Source organism: Drosophila kikkawai, chromosome 3R (genome assembly GCF_030179895.1).
Source record: "Drosophila kikkawai strain 14028-0561.14 chromosome 3R, DkikHiC1v2, whole genome shotgun sequence".
Taxonomy (NCBI): domain Eukaryota; kingdom Metazoa; phylum Arthropoda; class Insecta; order Diptera; family Drosophilidae; genus Drosophila; species Drosophila kikkawai.
The window spans coordinates 16,035,579-16,059,089 of record NC_091731.1 but is presented as its reverse complement, the minus strand read 5'-3'; the positions used below and the strand labels follow the sequence as shown (position 1 = coordinate 16,059,089).

The 23,511-nt window shown below is 41.9% G+C and overlaps 1 protein-coding gene and 1 long non-coding RNA gene across 2 annotated transcripts; both read right to left on the bottom strand.

The window, feature by feature from the left end:
• Positions 1–225: 225 nt before the first annotated feature.
• C15 (homeobox protein C15) lies at positions 226–15,217 on the bottom strand. Its single transcript, XM_017180048.3, has 4 exons — positions 15,018–15,217; positions 9,163–9,602; positions 5,237–5,465; positions 226–427 (listed from the first exon to the last, which is right to left on the bottom strand). Exons 1-4 carry the CDS (start codon positions 15,188–15,190, stop codon positions 226–228), a joined length of 1,044 nt encoding a protein of 347 aa, XP_017035537.1. The 5' UTR covers positions 15,191–15,217.
• On the bottom strand, positions 11,125–13,317 carry LOC138927847 (uncharacterized). The gene is made up of 2 exons (XR_011445296.1): positions 13,017–13,317; positions 11,125–12,117 (listed from the first exon to the last, which is right to left on the bottom strand). It is a non-coding gene; the product is annotated as an uncharacterized lncRNA (long non-coding RNA).
• Positions 15,218–23,511: the final 8,294 nt, after the last annotated feature.

Sequence of the window (23,511 nt, the reverse complement as noted above, 5' to 3'; positions counted from 1 at the left end):
ATCCTGGCATCCGTTGGGCAAGCGTCTCTACAGAGTAAAGCTAGGTATTTACAGTGGGGGTCTGCCTCAACCGCCCCCTTTATTCTCCTATGTACAGTGCGAATAGTCTTCTGTCCGAGGCTCCACTGTCCGTGTCCTCGGACTATGTACAAAGCGAAGTGTATCACAAATAAACCAACAGCCGCCGAGGGCTCGCTCTCGCTCTAGCTCCTCTTGGCGGCCCGATTAGCAGCCCGCCGCATGCGACGCCTCTGCCCAGGGCTGTAGGCCATGAAGTGCCGCCAGGGGCGCCCCATTCACGCCCCCCTGCGAGTTCAGGGGCGGCGCTGGAGGTGCAAAGCCTTTGCTGATGGCCTCCGCCTGCAAGGAGAGCATCAGCCGGTTGGCTGCCTGCCGCTCCGCCTCACGCTCCTCGGCTGTTTGGCGTCTGGAAATAAAGAGAGAAAAAGGGATTTTATTAGTTAAACTTAAAAAAAACGTAAGTAATCTTTATATTTGACTAAACATGGCAACAAAAATCAGCTTAAGAACTTAACTCTTTGGGTAAATACAAATATATCTGGTTTAAATGAAGAACTTTCTGTATTTTAAAGGTTTTCAAGGTGATAAGCTGGTATTATTTGACCTCCAAAGAGCAAGACTTTAAGATAGAACCCTCTGCTCTTGAATATTCACTAAACCCCCCAAGACTCAATACTTTCATAGAAAGTTCTTTAATAAACTGCTCGAATAGCAACACCTAATCGATGTGGATGATGACATTTAGGCTTATCTATCAAATAGTATCGCTTAATGTACATATTCATTATGGAAAACCAATTTGCCAGAAACTCATTTCGAGTAGGGTCGGGGCAAACAGAAGCTCATCAAGTCATTATGTGGGCGGGCTATTAAGACCATTTAAAACTAATCAAATCAAATATGCTGACTGCACACACACGCCGATCGATTGTGTGCGATTGTGTGTTTTTGTGGAAAATTAATTTCGTGCCGAGCTGGAGCTGCGTGAAATTGCATTTTAAATGTTTGGCGCTTAAAAGGGATTTGTTTTTCAACCCACCAAACCCTGCCTGACTGTGGCCCTGCCATCTGATAAATAATTCAGTTGCAAATCGCACTGCAGTTGCATGTCATCCCAGTCCCGCGTTTGCGCAGCATTTTGCTCTAATTGTGGCCATGGAGCCGGCATGGCCACCACCACCACCACCATAAGTTCCTGTTCCATCCACATCCACATCCACCCCCGCAGCACTAGGGGTTGTTTCGTGCGCCATCTTGAATATTTCATGAGCTAATGAAGTTCTTATGTTGCCGGCTAAAGAGTTGCTCGAATTATAGCCGCAACTAGGCGGACACACATATATCATAATTATTGTTTAACATGCTTTCATTACGGTTTTCATCAGCAATGTCATCGTTCAAACTACAGTTTCATAACTACCCAGGCGCGTCTATTAAAAATGCATTAGCTGGGGTATTTAGTTCAAAGTTTTGGGCCCACAAATTGGAATAACTAATGTGGGTGTCTTTATGGCTGTCCTAGTAAAGGATGCGCCATATATGGAGTAACGAAAAATAGTATTTAATTATATAAAAGTTACTTTAAAAATGTAAAAAATAGTCGAGGACAAAGAAAAGCAAATAGGAATACCTTTTCTAGTTTATTTTTCCCTTTTTACCTAATACTGAAGTATTTACTCTAACTTACATAAACCTAATTTAGGCATTAAAGCATCAAATATTTTCTATAAAAATAATATTTATGAATTTAAACTGTCTACATTTGAAGTATATATCACATTCATGGTTTTCGCTGCTCCCAACTCCCACTCCCCACAGCCGGATTAACAATTCAATTGTCAGTTTTTGGCCTGGAAGTGAGTTATTATATGCCAAGCACATGGCTTTTACTTTTTCACCTTTGCACCATCAAGCACTGGCTTTATCGGGCAACATTTTTACTAGCTACCGCATGAAAAATTCAACGAAAATTGATTAAAAACTCCAAAACGGCAAGGCAAACGAAAGTGGCCTCGGAGTGAGTCCAAGTGTGTGCCGGCTTAATTCGCTCTTTGGGACCGGGGGAGACACGATTGTAATTTATCTTCAGTCACGGAGCTGGCTGGGAAATGTAACAAACGCTTTACAAATGTTAAATGTTGGTCTCTTGGCGCCATCGCGTTGATGTGGAAAGTTTTTGTTTGCCATCCACGATAAGTAATGGCCAGGCATTAGCCTAAAACGCTTATTAAAGCTCGGCCCATAAATTTTCCAACCTCTCCCCATTCAGCCTCGAACTGTCGCCAACTGATGCAGCTGCTGTTTAAGGCCTTCACGGCCATGTCCTCGTAATTAAAATCATTTCACACACTACACGCAAACTGCCATCAGCCCCAAAAAGGTCCTGTGGTAATTATCTTTCAAGACATAACAATTTAGCCAGGCCATTAATTGAGTGCTCAAGGAGCTTTTTGGCCGAGTTCCCGAGGGACTGGGACCAAGACCGGTACTGGCCAAGAACTTCCCAAGAAGGACACGTGCCGACGGACCCAGCCAGCTTACAAGTTAATTTACAAATGGCCCTCGCCATTGTAATTAATTTTATTTGATTTTTCGGCTCTTGCCGCAAAAACTTTGCTTTCAGTCAAATTGATTTTTGCTCTGCGGTCCAAGTTTTTCTCCTGGTGTGTGCGTGTGTGTGAATTTTTAATTAGTCAGCTTTCGGCAACCGGAAAAGTTTTGCATATGTCGAGCAATTAATATAAAGTGCGAGGAGTAGTAGAAGATTGGCCAAGAAAAGATGTGGGTCCTGGGATGATGAATGGGCGTGTAATTAAAAAGGGTTTAGCGGCAGCTTGATTTATGGCTGGGAAACTAATTGAATTATGTGCCCGAAGGAGAGGTGAAAAGAGAGAGTCAGACAAAAGTCAGACTTCTCCATTTGTTTCCGGACCCAAAAAACGGTGCCTCGGGGACCCAGCGCCCGGAAGTATGCAGCAAATCGCCAGCGATTTTTCTTTCCTCGGTATCTGTATCTTGTATCTGTATCTGTAGCTGCTTTCTGTCTGTATCTGCGTTTGTGGATTGCTTCTTTTCCTTTCTGTTTCGTTTTATTATTCTCTTTTTTTTGCTAAACACATTGTCAGACAGTGACAGGGAACAAGCGTTCATTCATTTGGCCGCGCAATTTGATATTAATTATGGATGTACACTTTTTGTGTATACAACTTCAATGGCAGCGAGTGTTATATACAAATAAGAAACAAACTTACCACCCCCAAGTAGGAAATGGAAAACTAATTAAGTGCCTAAGAAAATGTCCACTTAAAACTCCCCTAGTTAGTAGTAATATGTGACACATTATTAGTCACAAACTAGTTACTATTTATTGGGAATTGCCAAAGAAACTACTTTTATGCAATCTTTATGCGTTGCCTAATGGGCACATAGCACATACGCCATGTTGGACAGGGCTAATTATTCAAATTACCGGCCAATGCAGCGCCGTGTGCATTAAGGCAATTATGTGAGCACATTACACATACCCTGGATATTTACGAGTTATGCTGACTCGTAATCATGGCCTAATGTGCCATTGCCATTTCACTTAACCGCAAACGAGCCGTGGCCGAGAGCCAGCCGTTGCCGTTAACAAAATTGCGTTTTACATCATTAATTTTTACGATCTGGAATAGGCCCAAAATGGCTGATAAGCCGGGAGGAGGACTGGCTGGCTGGCTGAGGACTGCCACTGCCGTTGCCTTGGCTCTAAAAATGCCGCCGCCTGCTAAGCGGCAATTAACGCGTCTTAAGCGCCGTCCCTCCCGCCTTTCCCACCGCTCAGCCCTGCTCCGCTGGGAAATGTTGGAAACTTTGTCCATTTAGCCGCCATTTGCCATCATCATTATGATCGTCGGTAATCGCTTTTGAATAGAAAGACTATCCAAATGCGTCAGCTCAAATTATTTCATATTCAAATACTTTTACTCGGCGGTAATAAAGTAGAAAACAATTAGCTGCACGCCATCGAGCCCTCAACGCATCAATGCCCCATTAAATTGGTTCTATATTTATGAATTTCTGTTCCAAATAAATTGTCATTTGCATGCCGAATGTGAGTACATGCGCTCTTCCGTTTTCAGAACATAAATTAGAACTATAATAGCCACATGACAGCTGGGTAGTTACATGGGTGTGCTAAGTGAAAGCCTAAACTTAGTCCGTAATATTAATAATATTAGGTTTGCCTTTGCCTTCGCATCGACGCTTAGGATTCCCAAGGGGTTCTAGCTTAGATGGAAGGTAAAGTACCAAGAAAATGAGCAATTATTAAAATTATTAGCAATAGTTATCTCTTAAACAAATTATGTTTAATATAACAAGTTTTTAATCATATCTTATATTCCATTTGCAGTTAATTTCACATCAACTATTAATGCTTTAACTCCATTATTTCTCATTGGTAAGCTGGTAAATGTTAATACTTTATAAACAAAGCCTTGCCAATTAGCTTGTTGTTCAACAAGAGCACTCTTTGTGGCTGCGAAATGCAACTACCCCTCTGTAAGCCTCGTAAAAACACTCTCCCCCAATCCTGGGGGCTGCTTATTGTGTGTTGCCCGTTTAATGTGCTCATGCATATTGTATGAGCCATTTACTCCCCGCTTATGCACGCCAGTTTTTGGACCTATTTCTCAGTTGGGGTATATACAAATTAGCATATTCTTTGTGGCGAAAAAAGAAAGATAACTATTTGTATTAGAGTTTTTCTAGGGAATGAAATTAAACCCAAACTAAATTAAATTTGTTAAAGAATATTGCTGCTTTAAGGTTTTTAGGTACTATTCGAAACCTTATTTACCCAAACAAAGTCTATTTCTTAAAGGATATATCTCAAAACTACAATATTTCGTTATAACCAGATATATCTACACCTAACACCTACAGCTAACCCTCAGACTATCACTCATAGAGTACCTCTGATTCGTCTATTTCCGCTCCTGCCTTTTTAATATTCCTTCTTTTTAACAAAAGCCTTTTGTGCATATTGTAGTTTAAAACGAAACATAAAAAAACAGAAAGGCGGGGCGCATAGAAGAGGGTAAGTGTCAAGCTGTCAGCACTTCCAAAAACACTGAGAAATTGTTATGGGGGATGGGGTATTGATTTTTTGCCTCTAGCCCAGCAGGGACTCTGAGGAACCTGGGGAAACGCATCAGGAAGGAATAGAACTCACCTCCACTTGGTGCGGCGATTCTGGAACCACGTCTTCACCTGGGCATCGGTCATCTTGAGACCGCGGGCCAAGGCCGCTCGCTCGGCTGAGGCCAGATACTTTTGCTTGTGGAATCGCTTCTCCAGCTCCGCCACCTGGATGCGCGTGAAGGATGTGCGCGGCTTTTTTCGCTTCGGCGGCGTGCGGTTCTGGTAGGGATGTCCGATCCGTCGGGCGATGGGGAAGGCAGCTGTAATTAGGGATTTTGAGTGAGTACTTAACAGGGATAATACTTAAAGTTGCCAAGGATAATATAGTTTATATATTCTCTACACTATCCCCTACTCCTTCGAGCGGTGTGTGTGTCCTGGCGGCCAATTAGCAAACCATAAATTCCTAGATAACTGGCCATTTCCGAATGCCGCTTCCGGAGTTAAGCGACGGCACCTGTGCGCCTGTGAGGCTGCAAGTACTTAGCGCTGCCCGGTACTCGGTACCTGTTACCTGCTACCTAAGAGCTCGGGCCACTCCTCCCGCTGTGAAATCAATTTGGAGGCCGCTGACTCGCTGCCTAATTGCCAGGGATTGAGGTTTCGGTTTCTGGCGGCGGTCTAGCAGGAACCCTTATCGCAGCGCCCCTTGTAGACAAAGCACGCGACATCAATTTCCATTCGGGTTGAGTCATAAAGTCGCGCTCGGAGGACGCGCGTAAGTGACCCAGTGTCCGACTCCGAGTCCCAGTCGGTATCTGGTCGAACGGTGGCTGAGCTGAGCCTGGCTCTGGCGCTGAACCTTTTAAAATTCCTGCCAGCCGCCGTTGTGTGTGCTTTGTTGTTTATTGGGTGCGATAAGAGGCGGGCACAGTGCGCAACAAAATGTTAAGGCGATCGATCTGCCAACAGCAACAACAACAGAGGCAATTAGGAAACCGGCTCACAGACTACTGACTCCGCAGATGAGGTCAATCGAGAACTGGGCTTTGCCAATTTCACGGAGAAATTGCCTGGCTAGCAGCAGTCATTTGAGGCCAAGTGATTTGAAGCCAAGACAGCGAGACTAATTGATGAATTATTCAAATATGGTGAGACACGTCAGTCGATGGGTAAATAATATCAGTCGATATTGGATTGCAATTAAATTATTCATAAAGCTGATGGGGGATATTGATTTGAATACGCTTTAAAGAGAGAGAAATTCCTTACTTTTGAAGAAATATTTGTCTAGTTTTCTGGTGAGGAATAACTGCTAATAAGACCTTTTTTTAAAAATCTGTAAAATGTTTTTTATTTCAATTTTTATAACCTTTTGGCTTGTCAGTATATTTCCTATCAAATAAGGACCATAAAATTGTATAAAGCTCGCTAACATACTTGAAACCCAAAACCATTTGCTGAGGCAAAAGATATTCCATAATTTACAAATATAACCCCAATAGATATGCCTTGAAAAACTTTCTAAAGTATGAAAACATATTCAATGTAAATATAACTCATCGATTTGATTCAGTCCGTTTCGCATTGAGTTGGGTTCACCTTTGGACAAGTGTACGTGTTCGAAAGCCATAAGAAAATGGCGCTGGGCTGTCAAAAGCCATCAGAGGCCGCCGAATGTATGGCGGGTGTTAAGCTGACAAATCATGCTTCTTATTGCGATTTTCCCCGAGAACCCTTTTTTCCAAAGTGAGAAACACAAGGAGCTGGGGTCGTGAGGGTAGCCGATCATTTGAATATTTCAGGCAATATCAATTTCAATAAAAAGCCATTTATCGCACCACATAAGCGGAAGGCATCCTTGGGATTTTCAAAGATATCCCGCAGCTTGTGTGCCATGTGTATCCTTGAAGGATTCCGGCTTAGGGGGTTGAAGCATAAGCATAATTTTATAGCTTTCCCGGCTTTCTCCTGCCCTGCCACGCTTATTTATGATGTTGGTGTATCTTAAAGATACACATGGCGGTAGGTGTAAGGGAGTATAGACGTGTGTGTGTGTGCGGTTGTGGCCAAGATGCCTTGCCAGAAATACGTAAAATAATGCAAAAAGCTTTTAGCATGCATTATTGATGGCGGCCTGTGGCTCGACCTGGTTTTGCCACTCCCTCTGCCGTTTTTGGTTTTTCCAAGGAGCTGCCTGGCTGTGACCTTTGATAGTGATTTGGATTATCACTATTTTGCAGGATAAAACTGAGAATTTAGATAAATACATTTTTATAGACAAGAAGATTTAGATGGAATTTGAAATGTACACCAGATTTAGGCATAGCTTTCTAGCTTCATAGGATTTCCTAAAATTCTCTGAGCCATAACTTCGATTTTCCAAACTCATCGTCATATTCTACTGGACTATCGTGTGGCCAAGTGTCGTGACAAAAGCCCAACGAAAATGGGGAATATTTCGACTGGTTTGAAATTGCATTAGGGTAGCGCTGGTCGCTCTGCATGGCCGAAAAGTAATTGGCATCCGCTGCGACGTTGTGTCCAAAAAATAACGAAAATTAACATGCAATGGTTATTAATCATATGGCGCTAAGAGCCCTCGCCTGCCCAAAGGGAGGAGGAGGAGGCGACCACTTTGAAAGGGGCTCGGATCGGAACCGGGGCTGGACGCTCGTTTGTCTTGTTAATGAAAAAAGCCAAGGCGCCAGCTTATCAGCACAAGGCAAGCGACACAATAAACACAACGAGACACAGACACAGGCGACGCTGCTGACGATGACGAAGAGTGTCCGAGGAGCCGAAGATGTTGACAAAACGCAACGAAACGAGACGGAACGGATGGCAGCGGATCCAGAAAACTTGGATCACCCGGCGGCCTCATAAGTGTGCCTCTCTCTCTCAGGTGGACTGATCCGGACCGCTGGCATTCGACTGGCTAATTAAAAGCTGACCATGTCAGTTGGACTCAAATGTGAAGTGCGGTATGCGGCGATAAATAAGCCGGCGCGGACAGCCAGCTCTCGGGCTGAGCCCTGCGACCGCCCAATGCGTAATTAATTCCCTTTCGGGCCCAGCGCGAAATTAAAAAGTCATGTAAACCAGCTCATTAAAATAACTAAAAAAAAAAGGAGTAAGAAGGAGCCCTGCCACTGAGCGGATGTTGGCCATAAAAGCGCATCAGATTGCCGCAGTGCGGGGCCTAAGCAGCTTTTCCACATGACCGAAAAAGAGGCCCAAATATTATGAGTTATGCAGGACTCGATCCCGATCCCAATCGGGATCGCCTGGCTACCGAGGCGTAATAAAATCAACGCCGTCTCATTATTTCAAAGGGCTCGCGCTGTGCCGGCCGCTTGTAGCTACAAGTGAAGCTCATAATGTAAACAAATTAACAAAAGGCAGCCACAGGCAGAGGGCTCTGCAGATGCAGATACAGATGCGGATTCAGCAGGGCCCAGATAGATGCAGATACAAATACAGGCGCGCATGCGTATGCAAATCAGGAGGCACATCCCCATTCCTGTGTGTCGCTTCTGGGCGGTGGCTCAGAGTTAAGTTTTTAACTTAAGCTGCGATTGCGCATTTGAAGGCAAACATGTTTTTATACTTTAGCGTTTCGGCCACTCGTGTGTGTGTGCACTGAGGGAAAAGTTGGTGAATTATACTCAGGGATTATAATTAAGATTACAGCCTTCTTTGCAATATAAATATTTTAAACTTTTGCTCAGTTCAAAAAGTATTCAAGAATTACTAAATAAAATGATATTTTTCCTCTCAATTTAAACCACTTTTTCCCTCCGTGTATGTGTGCGTTGGACCAGCAATGATATGCCGATAGGCCTGTTGCTTTAAAAGACTTCTCTGATCGCGCTTATTTGGGGAACAGTAGCAATTGCCACCGCGGGTCATTGGGGGAGCGAGAGATCTCCGCGAACATGGGCCACCGCGACATGGGGCCTTCGACTCGGACATCTCTTCACTTCGCCTCCGACTCCTTTCTTCTGCTTCACTCACCTGCCAGCCGATCCTTGACCGCCTGATGGGCCAGCGCCGCATGATGCAGCGGCGGTAGCGCCCAGGTGAGTGGCGTCCGCTGGGGCGGCACCCGCAGCACATGACCGGCGGCCGCCGCTGCCGCCGAGGGATAGAGATGCGGATACGAATACAAAGCTGCGGCGCTTCCGTATGTCGAATTGGCAATGCTGGTGGCCAGTTTATAGGCGGCCAAGTCCTGATCCTCCGCCTGCAGCAGCTCCTTCTCCTCGCCCTTCTCGCCGTGGTTGTTGTTGTGACTGGAGCCGGGACTGCTGCTGCTGTGCTGCGTGTTGTTGTTATTGTTGTGGTGGTGATGATGGTGATGACTGGTCTCGAAGGGCTTGGATAGCAGGCGTGATATGCTGAAGGGCAGATTCTCGCTGGACGAGGAGCGCGTCTGCTCGGACTGCAGCGATTCACTGGGGAGGAGATGGAGAAATATACATTTATACTGACGACTGGCTGTAAGGTGCGGGCTCATTAAAAAGTGTCGCCCGATAAGCGGAAAAGCCTGAGAACATCGGTTATAATTAAGGCTGCCTGCAATCCAGACCAGTCTCGAAAACACTAACCGAAAGCCCACGCGAGCGGATAAGCGGAGCCGGCGACGACATGCAGAACGCGAGTGGCCACCGCTGCGTATACGCAATGTGGCTGAAAATGAAGTAAGGCCGCGCGCACACTACGGCCGCGCGCACACTACGAGCTGAAAGCGGGAGCTGACGGCTGACGCTTATCAGCTCTCTGAAACAAACACACTACTTGTATGAGAGCGCGCACACTGAGCGCGGAGCTGAAAGCTGATAAGCTCAGCTTCGCTCCGCTCTGTTTGATCAACCAAACATGTTTGATTTTTTCAAAAGCTGATGCGAGCTGATTTTTTAGACTATTCTTTAAAAAATTGCCCTAATTAGCGCTTAAGTAACAGAAATTTAAATTTCTGTCCAGTTATATAGAAAAGTATGAAGAATTTTTTTAATATTTATTAAACTAAAAATATTGTCAACTTTCCGAGATACAGGGTGCCAAAGTACACTAAAAAAACGTACTTTGTCAACCATATTCGGGAGAACTGGGTGGTCGATTTCGAAAATTTAAAGTCCATTATGAATAATAATAGACATAATAATATTAAGTAATTAAAATTTGCCGCCACTTTTTTTTTTTGGTGTAAATAAAACTTAATTGTCCTATGAGCGGAGCAGAGCTTCGATCCCTTTGATCGGCCAAGCCTGTTTAATTTGTTCAACAGTGAACGGAAGCTTTTTTAATTGCGCTTTAGAAATGGACTACGAAACATTACTCAGCGAGGTGTTACTCAATCCCCCAGTGTGGGACAAGAAGAATAAATATTATTGTAATAGACTTGTTACTGAAAAAGCATGGGATGCTATCTCAAATGCAATGCACGCGCCAAGTAAGTATACATTTATTTTTATTTATAGTATTTTGCTTCAAGCATTTGCATTCAACTAAATGCAACGGTTATATGTATTTATGTATGTATGTTATATACATACATACATATAAACGTTGCATTTAGTTATATGTATGTATGTATATAACATGTATAACATACATACATACATACAAATAACCGTTGCATTTAGTTGAATGCAAATGCATATAACATACATACATACATACATACATACAAATAACCGTTGCATTTAGTTGAATGCAAATGCATATAACATACATACATACATACATATTACCGTTGCATTTAGTTGAATGCAAATGCATGAGAGCTTTCAGTTTCTCAACTGCTGTATACACAAAAAAAAAAAAAGTAATTATAAATAATAAATAATAAATAATAAATAATAAATAATAAATAATAAATAATAAATAATAAATAATAAATAATAAATAATAAATAATAAATAATAAATAATAAATAATGAAACATTTTATTAAATTAAAAGGAAAAAGCGAGAATGCGTTTTTTACATGATTAATTTATTTGCATTTGAATTTAATTAATAATAATAAGAAATGTAATTAATGTAATGTAATGTAATGTAATATTAACAATTAATGTAATATGTAAAGAATAAACAATTGCAAAGTAAATTTAATTAATTAAAGTATTCTACAAACTGCTCTCGAATCTGCTTAGCTTCATTTCCGGATCTGTTATTACTTCTCGATAAACTTGGGGTAGTGCTTTGTTCATTTGCATCAAAAGAATATATATAATCATTAATCTTTTCGATGTCAATGATTGTGTTGTGCAGAAGGCACATTGTTTTTATTGCAAGAATTGATCTATGCGGTAGAAGATCAATTTCTCTTTTCAATAGACGCCATTTTTCAGTCAAAATCCCAAATGCACACTCGATGCAACGCCTAGCAGATGAAAGTCTTGTATTGAAAGTTTCATTTCTTGCATTTAATGACCTTCTTGGAAATGGTCTCATTAAATATGTCATTAGAGGATACGCCTCATCTCCAACAAAAACATAGGGTGCTGTTATATCAGCAAATGGCAATTGTTTTGCGTCTGGAATATTTAATATATTATTTCTTACTGCTTTGTTGAACTTGGAAGCAGCAAAAATTCCTCCATCACTTTGACTGCCTTTAAAACCAACTTCAATAAATAAAAATTTACAATTTGCATCGGAAACACCTTGCAAAACATAAGAAAAAAATTTTTTATAATTAAAGTACTCAGATCCGGAATTCGTGGGGCATTTAATTCGAACATGTTTTCCATCAATGGCTCCAATACAGTTCGGAAAGCCACTTTTTTCAAAGAAATCTTTGGAGACTTTTAGAAAGTCTTCGCTACTTGGTGGTGCCATGTGAGTCCTGCAGAAAGTGTCCCAAATAGCTTGGCACACTTCTGGTATCATTTGCCTTATAGTGCTTTCTGCAGTACGAAAACTAAATGATAGTCCTCGAATCGACATTCCAGTTGCAAGATATCTGTAACAGAAATATATTCTTTATCATTTCAGAAGCGGACTGCAAAAAGAAATTTAAGTATCTGAAGGATGAGTACCGAAAGGCGCTGCGGAAAGTCCCTCAAGCAAGCTCTGGATCTGAGGCAGTCCCCCATGTGTCGAAGTTTAAATACTTCGAACTTATGAGCTTCTTGAGGGACGATTCCGCATTAAGTGGCGACAGTAATATTGAGTACTTATTTGACGACATCGAACTAATGGACGATACCTCCACCACAAGCATTTTTATTGAAAATGTTGACAGCGGAGATGCTCCAACTATCAAAAACATCGCGGGACAACAACAAAATACACAAATTAAAAAAACAGCAAAACGAAAGACAGACATCGACGACGCGTACTTGGACATAGAAAGAAAAAAATTAAAACTTTTAGAAACGGACATAGAACGGACGAATCACGAGGACTCGGACGATTTACATTTTTTTAAATCCCTTCTTCCGCACATTGAAAAATTTTCTACACTTCAAAAAATGCGTCTAAGATCGAAAATTATTAATGAAATTGTAGAAATTACAACAGACAACTTAGAGCATTAAAATTAATTTATTACATATAATATTATTACATACACATATCATACACACATACTATACACACATACTACACATACATATATTTAAAATTTCTTTATATTAACATTTAGTAATTACATACACACATATATTTAAAAAGCTTCCATACATGTTAAAGTTACCTAGTTTCATACATACATATACTATAGACACACCAAACATACATATACATATATAAAATTTTTTTGCATATTTACATTACCTAATTACACATATTCTGTACATAATACACATAGATTAAATAAATACATATTACATTCATTAGAGAAATTAATTGTTTTCTTACCTTATGGAAATAACTAGTCTTTCTGTGGGAGAAATTGGCTCTCTGAAAGTCGATAAAGCTTTCTGTATTTTCTCACTCACACCATTAAGAATGTAATCAAACGTTTCAATTTCCATTCTCATGTATTCGTAAAATTTTATCGGAAATTCACGCAATTGATTATACAAATGATGGAATTCACCCATCAAAGGTCTATCCATGTAAATTGGATGTACCCATATCTTACGATATGATCTTTTCTTGTTTATAAAGTACTTTGATTTATCAGATAAAAATATTCGACGCAGACTTTTTGAATGCATCTTTCTTGTTGAAGTCGATCAAAGCAATGATCAGCGCGCGTCAGCTTAAGCTTGCAGTGTGCGCGGCTGCAAAAAGCTTCGCTCGCTGATAAGCTTTCCGCGGATAAGCTCTCAGCCGTAAGCTCCGCTTTCAGCTCGTAGTGTGCGCGCGGCCTAATTATGCAAATGCTGACGGCCGTTAGAGGCATTTAATACGCGCCAATAAATCATCGAAAGCCATCAATTGACGCACAAAAACAAGTCACGCACGGCATTTAATTTAAAAAACTTAACAGAAACAAAAAAGTCCATTTGGAACGGAATCGAAACAATAATTTCCAAGTTGGCATCGCTTTCCAAAAACCAAAGATCAAAAGTTATAAGCAAACATATTTCTGTGGCCTATCTGCTGCTCTACATTCGCTGGAACGCGAGTTTTATAGCATTTTTATTACGATCTCTATTAAAATGTTAATCCGACAAACGATTTCTTCTTTGTCTCGCATTCGAGCCGAAGTTCGGGCCCCAGATCGAACTCATTTGGGGACCCAAAGAAAGAGCCTTATCACGGCGCGTTTTTGGCGCCTTACTAATGTGCGTTTTATCGTCGCCATCCATTCGAAACTCTTTCCCTCCGGGCCCTATGTAAATTCAGGGAGTTTCTTTGAGACTTTATGAGACATTTTCGACTCGATTCTTTTGGTGGCATTGTGGTCAATTCATTAGCGTTTAAGAGGTTTGTTCACACCGTTCTTCATCGCCTGAATGGGAGGCAGCAGTTAGCAGTGGGCCTGCTCGACATTCTGGCAGCTTGTTAGCCGATTTTGTCGGCGGCAAGATGCACCTTTGTCTGGCCCACGGACAAAGGCGACTTTGTCCGGGCGTTTTAATGGCGTTAAGCCGGAGAATTTGATCCGAATAATAGGATTTTGTGAGCATTGTGCGCTAAAATACGTTTGACAATAAAACAGTGGGAGTTATGAACACATAATAATAAATGTAAATAGCTTTTCTCTGGCTTAATACTATTTTGATCATTTATGAGGCCATAAAATCGGATTTGAGTCGAATTTCTAAATCAAAAGTTGGCCAAACTTGGGGGTATTTTATTGAAATGTGTTTAATATTTGTATGAAATATTTTTATTTAATTTTTAAAATGAAAATTGGGTTATTATATGACTGTTTCTGTTTCTTTTTTACTAGATAATTAAGTAAAATTATTTTAGTCAAATAAATATGCAACTGAACAACTTAAAAACCATTAAAATGTGTGGCTCAGCGAACCATTGAACAAATAACCCTTTTCCTTTCTCTAATAAGGGGAGAATTAAAGCGATCACATAAATTATTGACATTGTTATCAAGGTTTAATAAGCTTTCAATGACTAAAACCAAGCCAAAATGGTATGAAATTTATTTAGAGGGTTATTGATCGAAGCAATGGATAATCTAGTCTTATTTTGAATATATTTATTATATATTTCACAGCCTATAAAAATTCATTACAATACTATAAAACATTTAAAAATGTAACAAAATAGAGTTTATTATTAAAGTCCAAAAGAGTTATTTAACACATTAAATTTGGAAATGTGGAAATTTGCGTTTTTTAAATAGTTTTAAAGGAGAGTATACTTCGTTAATGTATTTCCCAAACCCATTTTAATGAAATCAACGAATTCCAAGCTCCCCTTCTTCGCTAAGATCCCAATCCTTACCTCAATGGCGTTTCGGACTCATCGTAGCAACTGCCACCGTCCATATCCACATCGGATCCACTGCCGCAGGACATGCGGGAATCGGAGTCCACATCAACGTGAATCTCCTGCTCCTCGACATCGTCGCCATGCTCGTTCTCGTGCTCGTGGTCATCCTCCTCGTGGCTGGACATGCTGGCAACTAGTGGAGCCAATTTGGGAGTTCCTCTCACTGCACTATGCCTTCACACTTATTTTATTCGTTTCCTTATCCTTTATTAATTGTTTTAGATTGTATTTAATGCACTGCGGGGCACACACCAAAAATGTTTAATTAATTTCAGATTGATTTCCGCGATTAAGGGCGCACTGGGAACTACGGATCACGGACCACGGATTCCGAATGCCGAACTGCGAACTGTGCGATTTGCGAGCTGGGAAGCTGGGAGCGGGCGCGTGCTAGCGGGCGAATACGCTTTTCATAAATGCAATCAAATTGTGCCGACGGACGAGGCGCTGCCTGGCTCGCTGCCGCGTCTGCTGCTCCGGCGCTGCTGGCTGGTGTTTCCAGGAGGTTGGAGTGAGAGTCACCGCGCCGGAAACGGGTCTAACCAGTTGCCTGGTGTGCGGGCAGCGACGGCAGCGGCGACGCCGGCATCGACTTCCTTCCTATCTCGGTTAACGAGCCAGTTAGCCACCTTGTTTGAACCTAACCTACCATAATACCGCCACCCACCCTTTGCCCAGCAATCGGGCCTTGCTCTTCTGGTTGGTCCGCTCCGCCCCGTGTCGCCGTCTCGCTCTCTCGCGGCGCATGCGCGGCCTCTCGCTCGTGGAAGAACAGGTTTCGCTCTGCCCGCCGATGGGCAGCACTGGCCGGCAATTGGGGAAGGGGGCGTGGCCTGACCAAGCTGCCATTGGCCACTGCCAAGGGGGGGCGCTCTGCGGGAGTTTCAGGCTTTTGCGACGACATTTTAAATGGAAAACGTTTTGCTTTTGGGGTTTTTTATTAGACGAGAGAGCATGAAGAGAATGTATTTTTATTTTGATTGTTTCTATTTTCGGGTTAGCCAAGCGTTTCCCTCCCCCCAGGCACTCGCTGCCTCTCACTCTGGCCCTCGTAGTGCATCTCGCTTGCTCTGCTTCGCTACAACCGTAGAGAGCGAGCGAGCTAGCCAGCCTGCCGCACTCTTTCCCGTGGAAGTGCAAATGTGGCAGATTAATAGCACAATTGGAAATAGCGTTCTGTCAGCTTGAGTTCACAAAGCAGAGGATTTGAGAAGGGCAACAGCGGGACCTGGAGCGGGGTTCCTTGGCCTCTGCACCACTTCCTAATGTCCCTGACTACGCGAGATCTTTATTAGCGCAAAGCGTTCTCCGCGCTATCGCCTGGCATTTGGCGTTTGGCGTTTGGCAGGCGGCGATTGCGATAAGGAGGAACTCTTCTGGCTAAAACCACATGAATCCAATCCATTTGCAGGGGCATACCTGGTGGCATGCAAATGGAAATTGCATCTTCGGCGGATGCAGCAGCTCCAGCAGCTCTGGCATTTTCCCCAAGTTCACCTCTTGGGTTAATTGACAGTTTTCCTCGGCAATTTGGGCACGAGCCACGTTCCTTTCAGCTCAGGAGCTCAGGTGTTTTCGGAATTCGACTCCGAATGTGTGTGTGTGTGGACATGCACCTTATCCAGTACTTGGTTGGCTAAGGATTTGTAATGGAATGTAAGTAAGCTCGGAGGAAAAATATAAACAGGAACATGAGTTACACTCTGTATACATCTATAGCTTCCTATCTAACTTCAAGGGTCTTAGTTTAAAACAAGAAAAGAAGCTAACTTTGCTCGCCGAAGTTTGTATACCCTTGCAATTTGCATTTGGATTGAATTGGATTGGATTGTTCCTATGGCAGAAATATGATAATATATGTATATGTACTAGTAAGAATAGTCAGTAGACTGCAACGTTTAATTCAGATAGCTTTCAATCTGAAGAACTACTAGTTTGCAAGAAACGGACAGACAAACAGATGAACAGACGGACATGGCCAAATCGACTCGGCTGGATAAGAATAGAATCAATTTTTTGTACATACATAGATTTTATATAGGTTCCATTGAAATAAGTTAGCTGAAAAGGAAATGTTTGATATCACACGCTAGGCTTAAACCTGCAATTGTTGTGGACCTCATAACTTAATGCATTCACCTTTAGTTTAATGCTAGAATCAGTTGGGAATTCTTCTGCCTGAATTGTTGGTAAAACGTTGAAGCTTGAATGGCCTTCTGTGTCTTCAGATCCTAGAGCTAGGATTGAGAGTTTCAATTTGCCCAAGACTAGAAGATTATGCGACCTTCCTATACTAGAAAGAACGTAGACGAATATTTTAACACGGTACCTTGGCTTAATTTGATTTAGTTATTGCACAATGAAAGTAGATTATATTTTTAAATCAAAGAATAACGATTTCTATAGTTTTATTTAGCACAAAATCTGTCTTAGTATATTATCTATTTTAAGACGTTCTTACAGGGAATGGTTCCCGGGTTCCGGATATCCCTCCGGTTTACTATCTCTACCTGTAACAGAAGGAAAGTCAAATAAAAATCTTGTGCAAATTAAAAAAGAAGTAGCTCACAACATCGGAAAGGACTTAAAATTATTTTAAAAGTGTGATTGATCTTGTCACAGTAAAAATACCCCCATAAGCATTCGGTTTTTATATTACTCACATAATCAAAATTATTAATATGCAAATTCCTGTGAAATACTTATCATAATAACATACACTGTTCCTAGGCATAACGGTTATAAATATTCATTTTGGCACTTAACTGGCCATGTTTTTGTGTCAGACACGAACAAATCATGGCCAAAAAAAATTAAGAAAGGCAATTACTGCATATTGAATCGCATTGAAATGCCCACGCGCACAGGCACATTAAAATACTCGCAATCACAACAATACACACCAGCACACTCATCGGTGAAAAGGACTCTTGGAGTCACGATGCCAGCGAATGAGAATATCTCCTTGCTTCGCATTGTCATTGCTGCTTCTGCTGCTGCTGCTGCTGGTAGGCCTTGTAGTCGGCTAATTGGATTTCATTTGAGCAACAACAACGCCGCAACAATTGCCATAATAAAAGCAACTACAACAACAACGGCAACGACGACCATCCATGGCAATTGTAATGCAATTTTAATGCAAAACGAGAGAGGCGGCCAACATTTTTTATTGCATTTTTACTTTTATTTTACTTAATAGCAGGCAACAACAATAACTGCAGCGCAGCAGCAGCAGCAACAACGAGAAATTGGTGCTTGGTATGAATACGAAATGATGCCAAGACCACCACATCGCCAGGCTGGGTCTTGGCAGGCGGGGATTCGGGGGTTGGAGATGCTTGATGCTGATCCGAAAATGGGGATGGAGATGGAGCTGCAGGAGTTGGAGGAGGAGCAGGAGCAGGAGGACGAGATGGCAGTGGGCGGTGGCAGGGTGGTGGAAAATTAGTATGCAGCAGCGCACTGCAGTCGAATGGCAGGCACAGCAGCAGCAGCAGCAACAACAGCAAAGTCACCAGAACAGAACTTAGGTTAAGTGTATCCACAGGTGCACAGGAAGAAATAATGTGTCAACTACGGTTTATTTTTGACTATGAATGTCTGGAAAAAGTATTGCTTTTAAAAATATTTTTTATAAAATGAATAGCAATATAAATATGCTAATGTTATGTTTATATTACTTTTTCATCTTATTAATATTAATTTAAAAATTTCGGTTAATTTTGGAGTTTGAAAAATATACAAAATAATTTATTTACTTGGACAAAGTATAGTTTTAAAAATAATATAGCCATTAAAACGTAATATAAGAGCACAATGTTCCTGAACACTTTTCAATATAGTTAAAAATGAGATTTTTCCTTTTCCTTTTTAAAACTAAAATAAACTCCAGTTCCGACGTTAGTTTCTTCCAGTGTATGCACTGTAACTAGTGCATGTCTCAGCCTCAGTTTCGACTGTATGAGTGTCCCTGCCGCCAACGTGGCCAGGACTTGCCACTTGACTTTATTGGCAACTTCATGGAATATTCAGCAGGAAAGTTTGGCGCAAGTGCCTCCGAATAATACAGCCTCCGGAGCAGCTCCTTCTCCTGCTCCTGCTCTCCTGGATTTCTGTCAGCCTTGCCACCAGCTTCATTTCCTATGCATTTTTATTTGGCTCATATACAAATGGCGGAGCATGACGCGAGTTGAGTTCGATGGCGGGGCTGCAATCCGGATCGGATTGGTGGTGTGGCAGTGGGAATTCCAGAGGACAGCGCAGGACAGCCCAAGTGTCACTTAAAATGCCAATACTGATTATGGCGACCCCTCTGCTCCAGCTTTCGCCATCACTTGCTTTCAGCTGGTTGTCCTAACCCCTCTCTCACTCTCTCACTCTCTCTCTCTCAGGATGTCGCAGCCAGGACTTTATGTGCGGCCAGGGCATGGCTATTATTAGTGACAGTTTTACCTTTATGCGAGTCCCGTTCGAGCACTTGAATACATACATGCCAGGGAATACTTGTGATTAAAATATATGGTATACCTTGATCCTGCATATATCTTTTAGCTGATGCCACAGCCTTTAAAGATATATAGTTTAATATGGTTTAGGCCTTTAAATTTATCTTTTAATTATTTTACAGATATAAAGTTGAGAATATATAACCTTTTTTAAGCCCTAGTAAGTAGAATACCTTGAAGGTCCTTTTGTAACAAGACACAATCACTTCCAGCTTGTTCAAACTCTATTTTTCCACCACTAAAAGCCGCCTCTTTCTGTGTGTGTTTGCTGTTCATTTTAGTGATTTCCCCCAACACAAGGAGTAAGTGGGAGGGCTTCCCCCTCGGTTCCCCTCCTAGACCAAGGCCGTCGTGATTGTTTTCCGAAACTCGATCCGTCTGTCCACACTTGACTTCGATTAAGGGACTCTTAGGCTGCCTCGACTCGGTTGAATGCGTGTGTTTTTGTGTTAGCCAATTGGCCACACAATTTGCCAAGCGATAAATTAACGCATCAATTATTGATCGGGCTTGTGGCCGAGTGAGAGAGTGTGCTTAAGACGTTTTAGCCACGTTTCCAGGCGAAAAGTGAAAAGAGAATGGCGCCCCACCACGTCGTGGCTAATCTGGCTTAAAGCAACTCAGTCAGCAGCTGCGATTTCTTACTCGTTTTGCTGTTGAAAGCTGTGAGGAAAGAAATGACTAAACTTTTGATTTTTAGAAAATAATCGTAAGATTTAAATAATTCTTGAAAAGGAATTATAAAGGTATTGAGTGATTTTAACTAAGTACAAATGACTCTTAATTCAAAATTATGGAACCTATAAATTGTAGCCAAATTCAATTAGCAATTTCCTTTTGATTGGAAATTTCCTTTTAGTTAATTTCCCAGTAGCCGTAACACTTGAAGGGTGCTTCTAATTAATTTCGCACCCATTCTACTGGCTACTGATTTTTATGCCCAGGCCCTGGGGGCCTTCTAGACGCTAATGCAGCCATATACAAATACTTGAGCTCATGTTTGTTGCATGTATATGGGCATTTTTAATAAGTAACTGATTTTTTTGCACGCACTTTTCCGCCGGCATCTGTATTATTCCGTATTCACCCTCGAATGGTGTACCCCCTTTCACCCATTCACCTCGTGAGGGAGGGTGCTGTTCTGGTTGTTTTATAAATTAAATATGCTCGCGCACACAATTCCAGTCGGGAAGGGAAAATTTGGCACAATTTTCGGGGCCGGGTTAAATGGGTTTTCTGCGGGGAACTTGACGCTGATTGCGTGGCCTGGGTGGGGGTGTTACGGGGGACTCCCCGATTGCGATTGTCTGAATGTGCGACACACCGTTAAGCAGTTCATTTGTAGGCAATTTTCGTATGATTACAAACAATTTCCGGACTGTTTCGCTCAGAGTGTGTGCGATTAGCCTGAAAATTTATGGATTATAACCTGCAATGGGGGACTCATGATTCTTATTGTTTCAAGTGGCTTTTTGGCGGAGAATGAAATCCTGGGGGTGCTTGCGATATGTAAGCCATAAATTGTCAAAAATATAAGAAGTATTTTACAGAAAAAATAAAAATTTGAGTTCATTTCCTTATCTTTCACCGTTTTGAACTAATTTATACAACTCTCTTGGAGCATTTTGTCGCACAAATTCCAGTTTTTACTGTCTTTTTGGCACATAAAAATAATTAAATAAGACACGCTCGTAAAAGCTAAACAAACAACCAAAAAAACTAAATCCCCGACGAAGCTTTCGTTGAACGTTTTTAGCTCGAGCCTCCATAAAATGAGTAAACAAATGCCACAGATCTCGGACGGACATTAGATATTTTGAAAGCAAATTATAACATTTAAGTGGCATTAAAATGCGGATCGTAAAAGTACCTGCCTCGAATCGAAGTTTCTATAACCCGTTTGGGCTTTGATTTGCATATACAAATTGGCCGAATGCATTTTAATCGCCCCGATCGGGTTACAAATATTAAACAGACACCTCCTCCATCCGCCCCTCCATAAAGCACTTATCTCAACTACCCAAGTTAATTGCTTAATTTGTTGAGACGCACCGCCCAGACCGATGTCAGGCCCTTAGGGCATTAGACAGCGACTCCGGTGAGTGGGAAATGGATTCTCCTACCTGATGCTCAGCGATGCCCTCGTGCCTCTGGGCGAACCCCTACTAGGCATGAGTCACACTCGGTCTTTTTGGGATGCAATTTGCTTATCGACACTCCGAAAACGACTCGAGAAATGCGTGTCTCCTGGCGGTGGCTTCAATAATTTTATTGGTATGACGGCAACGTTGACGGCGACGTCGCTGCAATCAATTAGCATTGTGACCTGTTTCTCTACCGCTCCCCAACCCTCTCCCGAGCCCCGTTTCCACCTGCCCTCTTCGCCCAGCTTACTGCTCACTCCGGCACTCTTATCACTTTGACGCGCTTGTTAATGAACGAGCTGGAGCTGGAGCTGCACTTGGGAAAATATTGTTTATTAAACAAAATGTATATATTTGGTGAATTATAGAAATGATCGGGGCCTTATTATATCTAGTTAAATGGATAACGAAGTTTGTTGTAGAGTTTTCAGAGGTGGAAGTGCGAAACAGACTGACTTCTCTACAATTCTTTACTGTCTGGGTGAGGATCTGGCATTTGTCAATCCTCTAATGTGGTTCTTTTATTATATAAAAAACATTTAAACTCAGTTTTAATAGTTAACATTATATTAATTAATTATTTAATTATTAATATAAGAAAAAGAACGAACTCTCTACTCTCTTTCTACTTTCCACAATCATAAGCTTTGATTTGTTATTACAAACATTTATATTATATTTTATTTTATATTTCTTTAGTTTAATTGTTCTCAGTGCACCATTTTATACATCTTGAGGTCGAGAATCCCCTGGATGGGAAGCCATTCCGAGGCCCGGGCCCCTTCCCTCTCATATTTTGATACATCGATCTGTGAGCGACTTTGTTTTGTGCTTTTGTTATGATTATTGTTATGGCGCCGTTTCTTAAAAGCTTTTTGCTTAAAACGCATTTAAAATGTTAATTAAAATGTGTTTATTTCTTAAAGCAAATCGTTGAGGCGTCTCTGCCGGAGGTGTTTAATATTTAATTTCGCCTGGCAGTGAGCTGAGAAATGGCTTCAATGCAGGGTAACAAATGGCTGTGCAACTGAAATCAAAATCAGAAATCATTTTTCAAATTGCTATGCAAATTAGCGTTTTCCATTTATTTCGCCTGTACATCCTATTTTTCTTTTTTCGCTCCCAGAGCTCTCGTATAACTAATGAAAAAATTCATCCTGGCTGGCCGTCTGTTCCCAAAACAATTAAAAATGGCAAAAAGGTTGCCATGGGATAGCCGGGATTGGACTTTGGCTCCATGGCCTCCCCTCGTTCATCATGCAAAATGCACTTTAGTGAAAATGAAAAAAGGCTTTCCGGAAACGAGGCCGCTCTACGGTGAAAGCGGAAAGCGGAGGGAGGGCCGTGAATCACAGTTCATTAATTTCAAATGGCCTCAAGCCGGTGTCAGCCTGGCAGCCTCCTCGTCCAGGTGTTGGGAAATGCATCCAGCGGCCTGGAGACAGAAAATTGCCTTGGCCAACTGACAAATGAAACTTGTTTGCTCCTCCGCCGCCGCCGCTGCCGACTGTCGTTGACGATGGGGCAAGGGGCGGGCTGAGTCCGAGTCCCAAAGCTCTGACAAGTGGGAGGTACACGAGCGGCGGCGAGTGGGAGACTGCAGCTAATGGTGATAGAACAACATCGGGGCTGTGCCAGCCTCTTGAATATTTAAAAATGGCCGCCCTGTCATTAGCGGAAGAATGATGAACATTGACTCGAAGAGTCTCCAAATACGAATGGGAATGGGTTGTGCAGTGAATCTCAATTTCGAAAGTAAGCTTTGGACAAAACAATAAGAGAAGGGTTTGTACTTTA

What these genes read in the sequence shown, in the direction of transcription:
- C15 (XM_017180048.3), bottom strand. Translation starts at nt 15,190, where the DNA reads ATGTCCAGCCACGAGGAGGATGACCACGAGCACGAGAACGAGCATGGC. An exon ending in GAGTCCGAAACGCCATTGAG is followed by an intron (nt 9,603 to 15,017) that starts GTAAGGATTGGG and finishes TCTCCTCCCCAG; the next exon opens with TGAATCGCTGCAGTCCGAGC. An exon ending in AATCGCCGCACCAAGTGGAG is followed by an intron (nt 428 to 5,236) that starts GTGAGTTCTATT and finishes CTTTATTTCCAG; the next exon opens with ACGCCAAACAGCCGAGGAGC.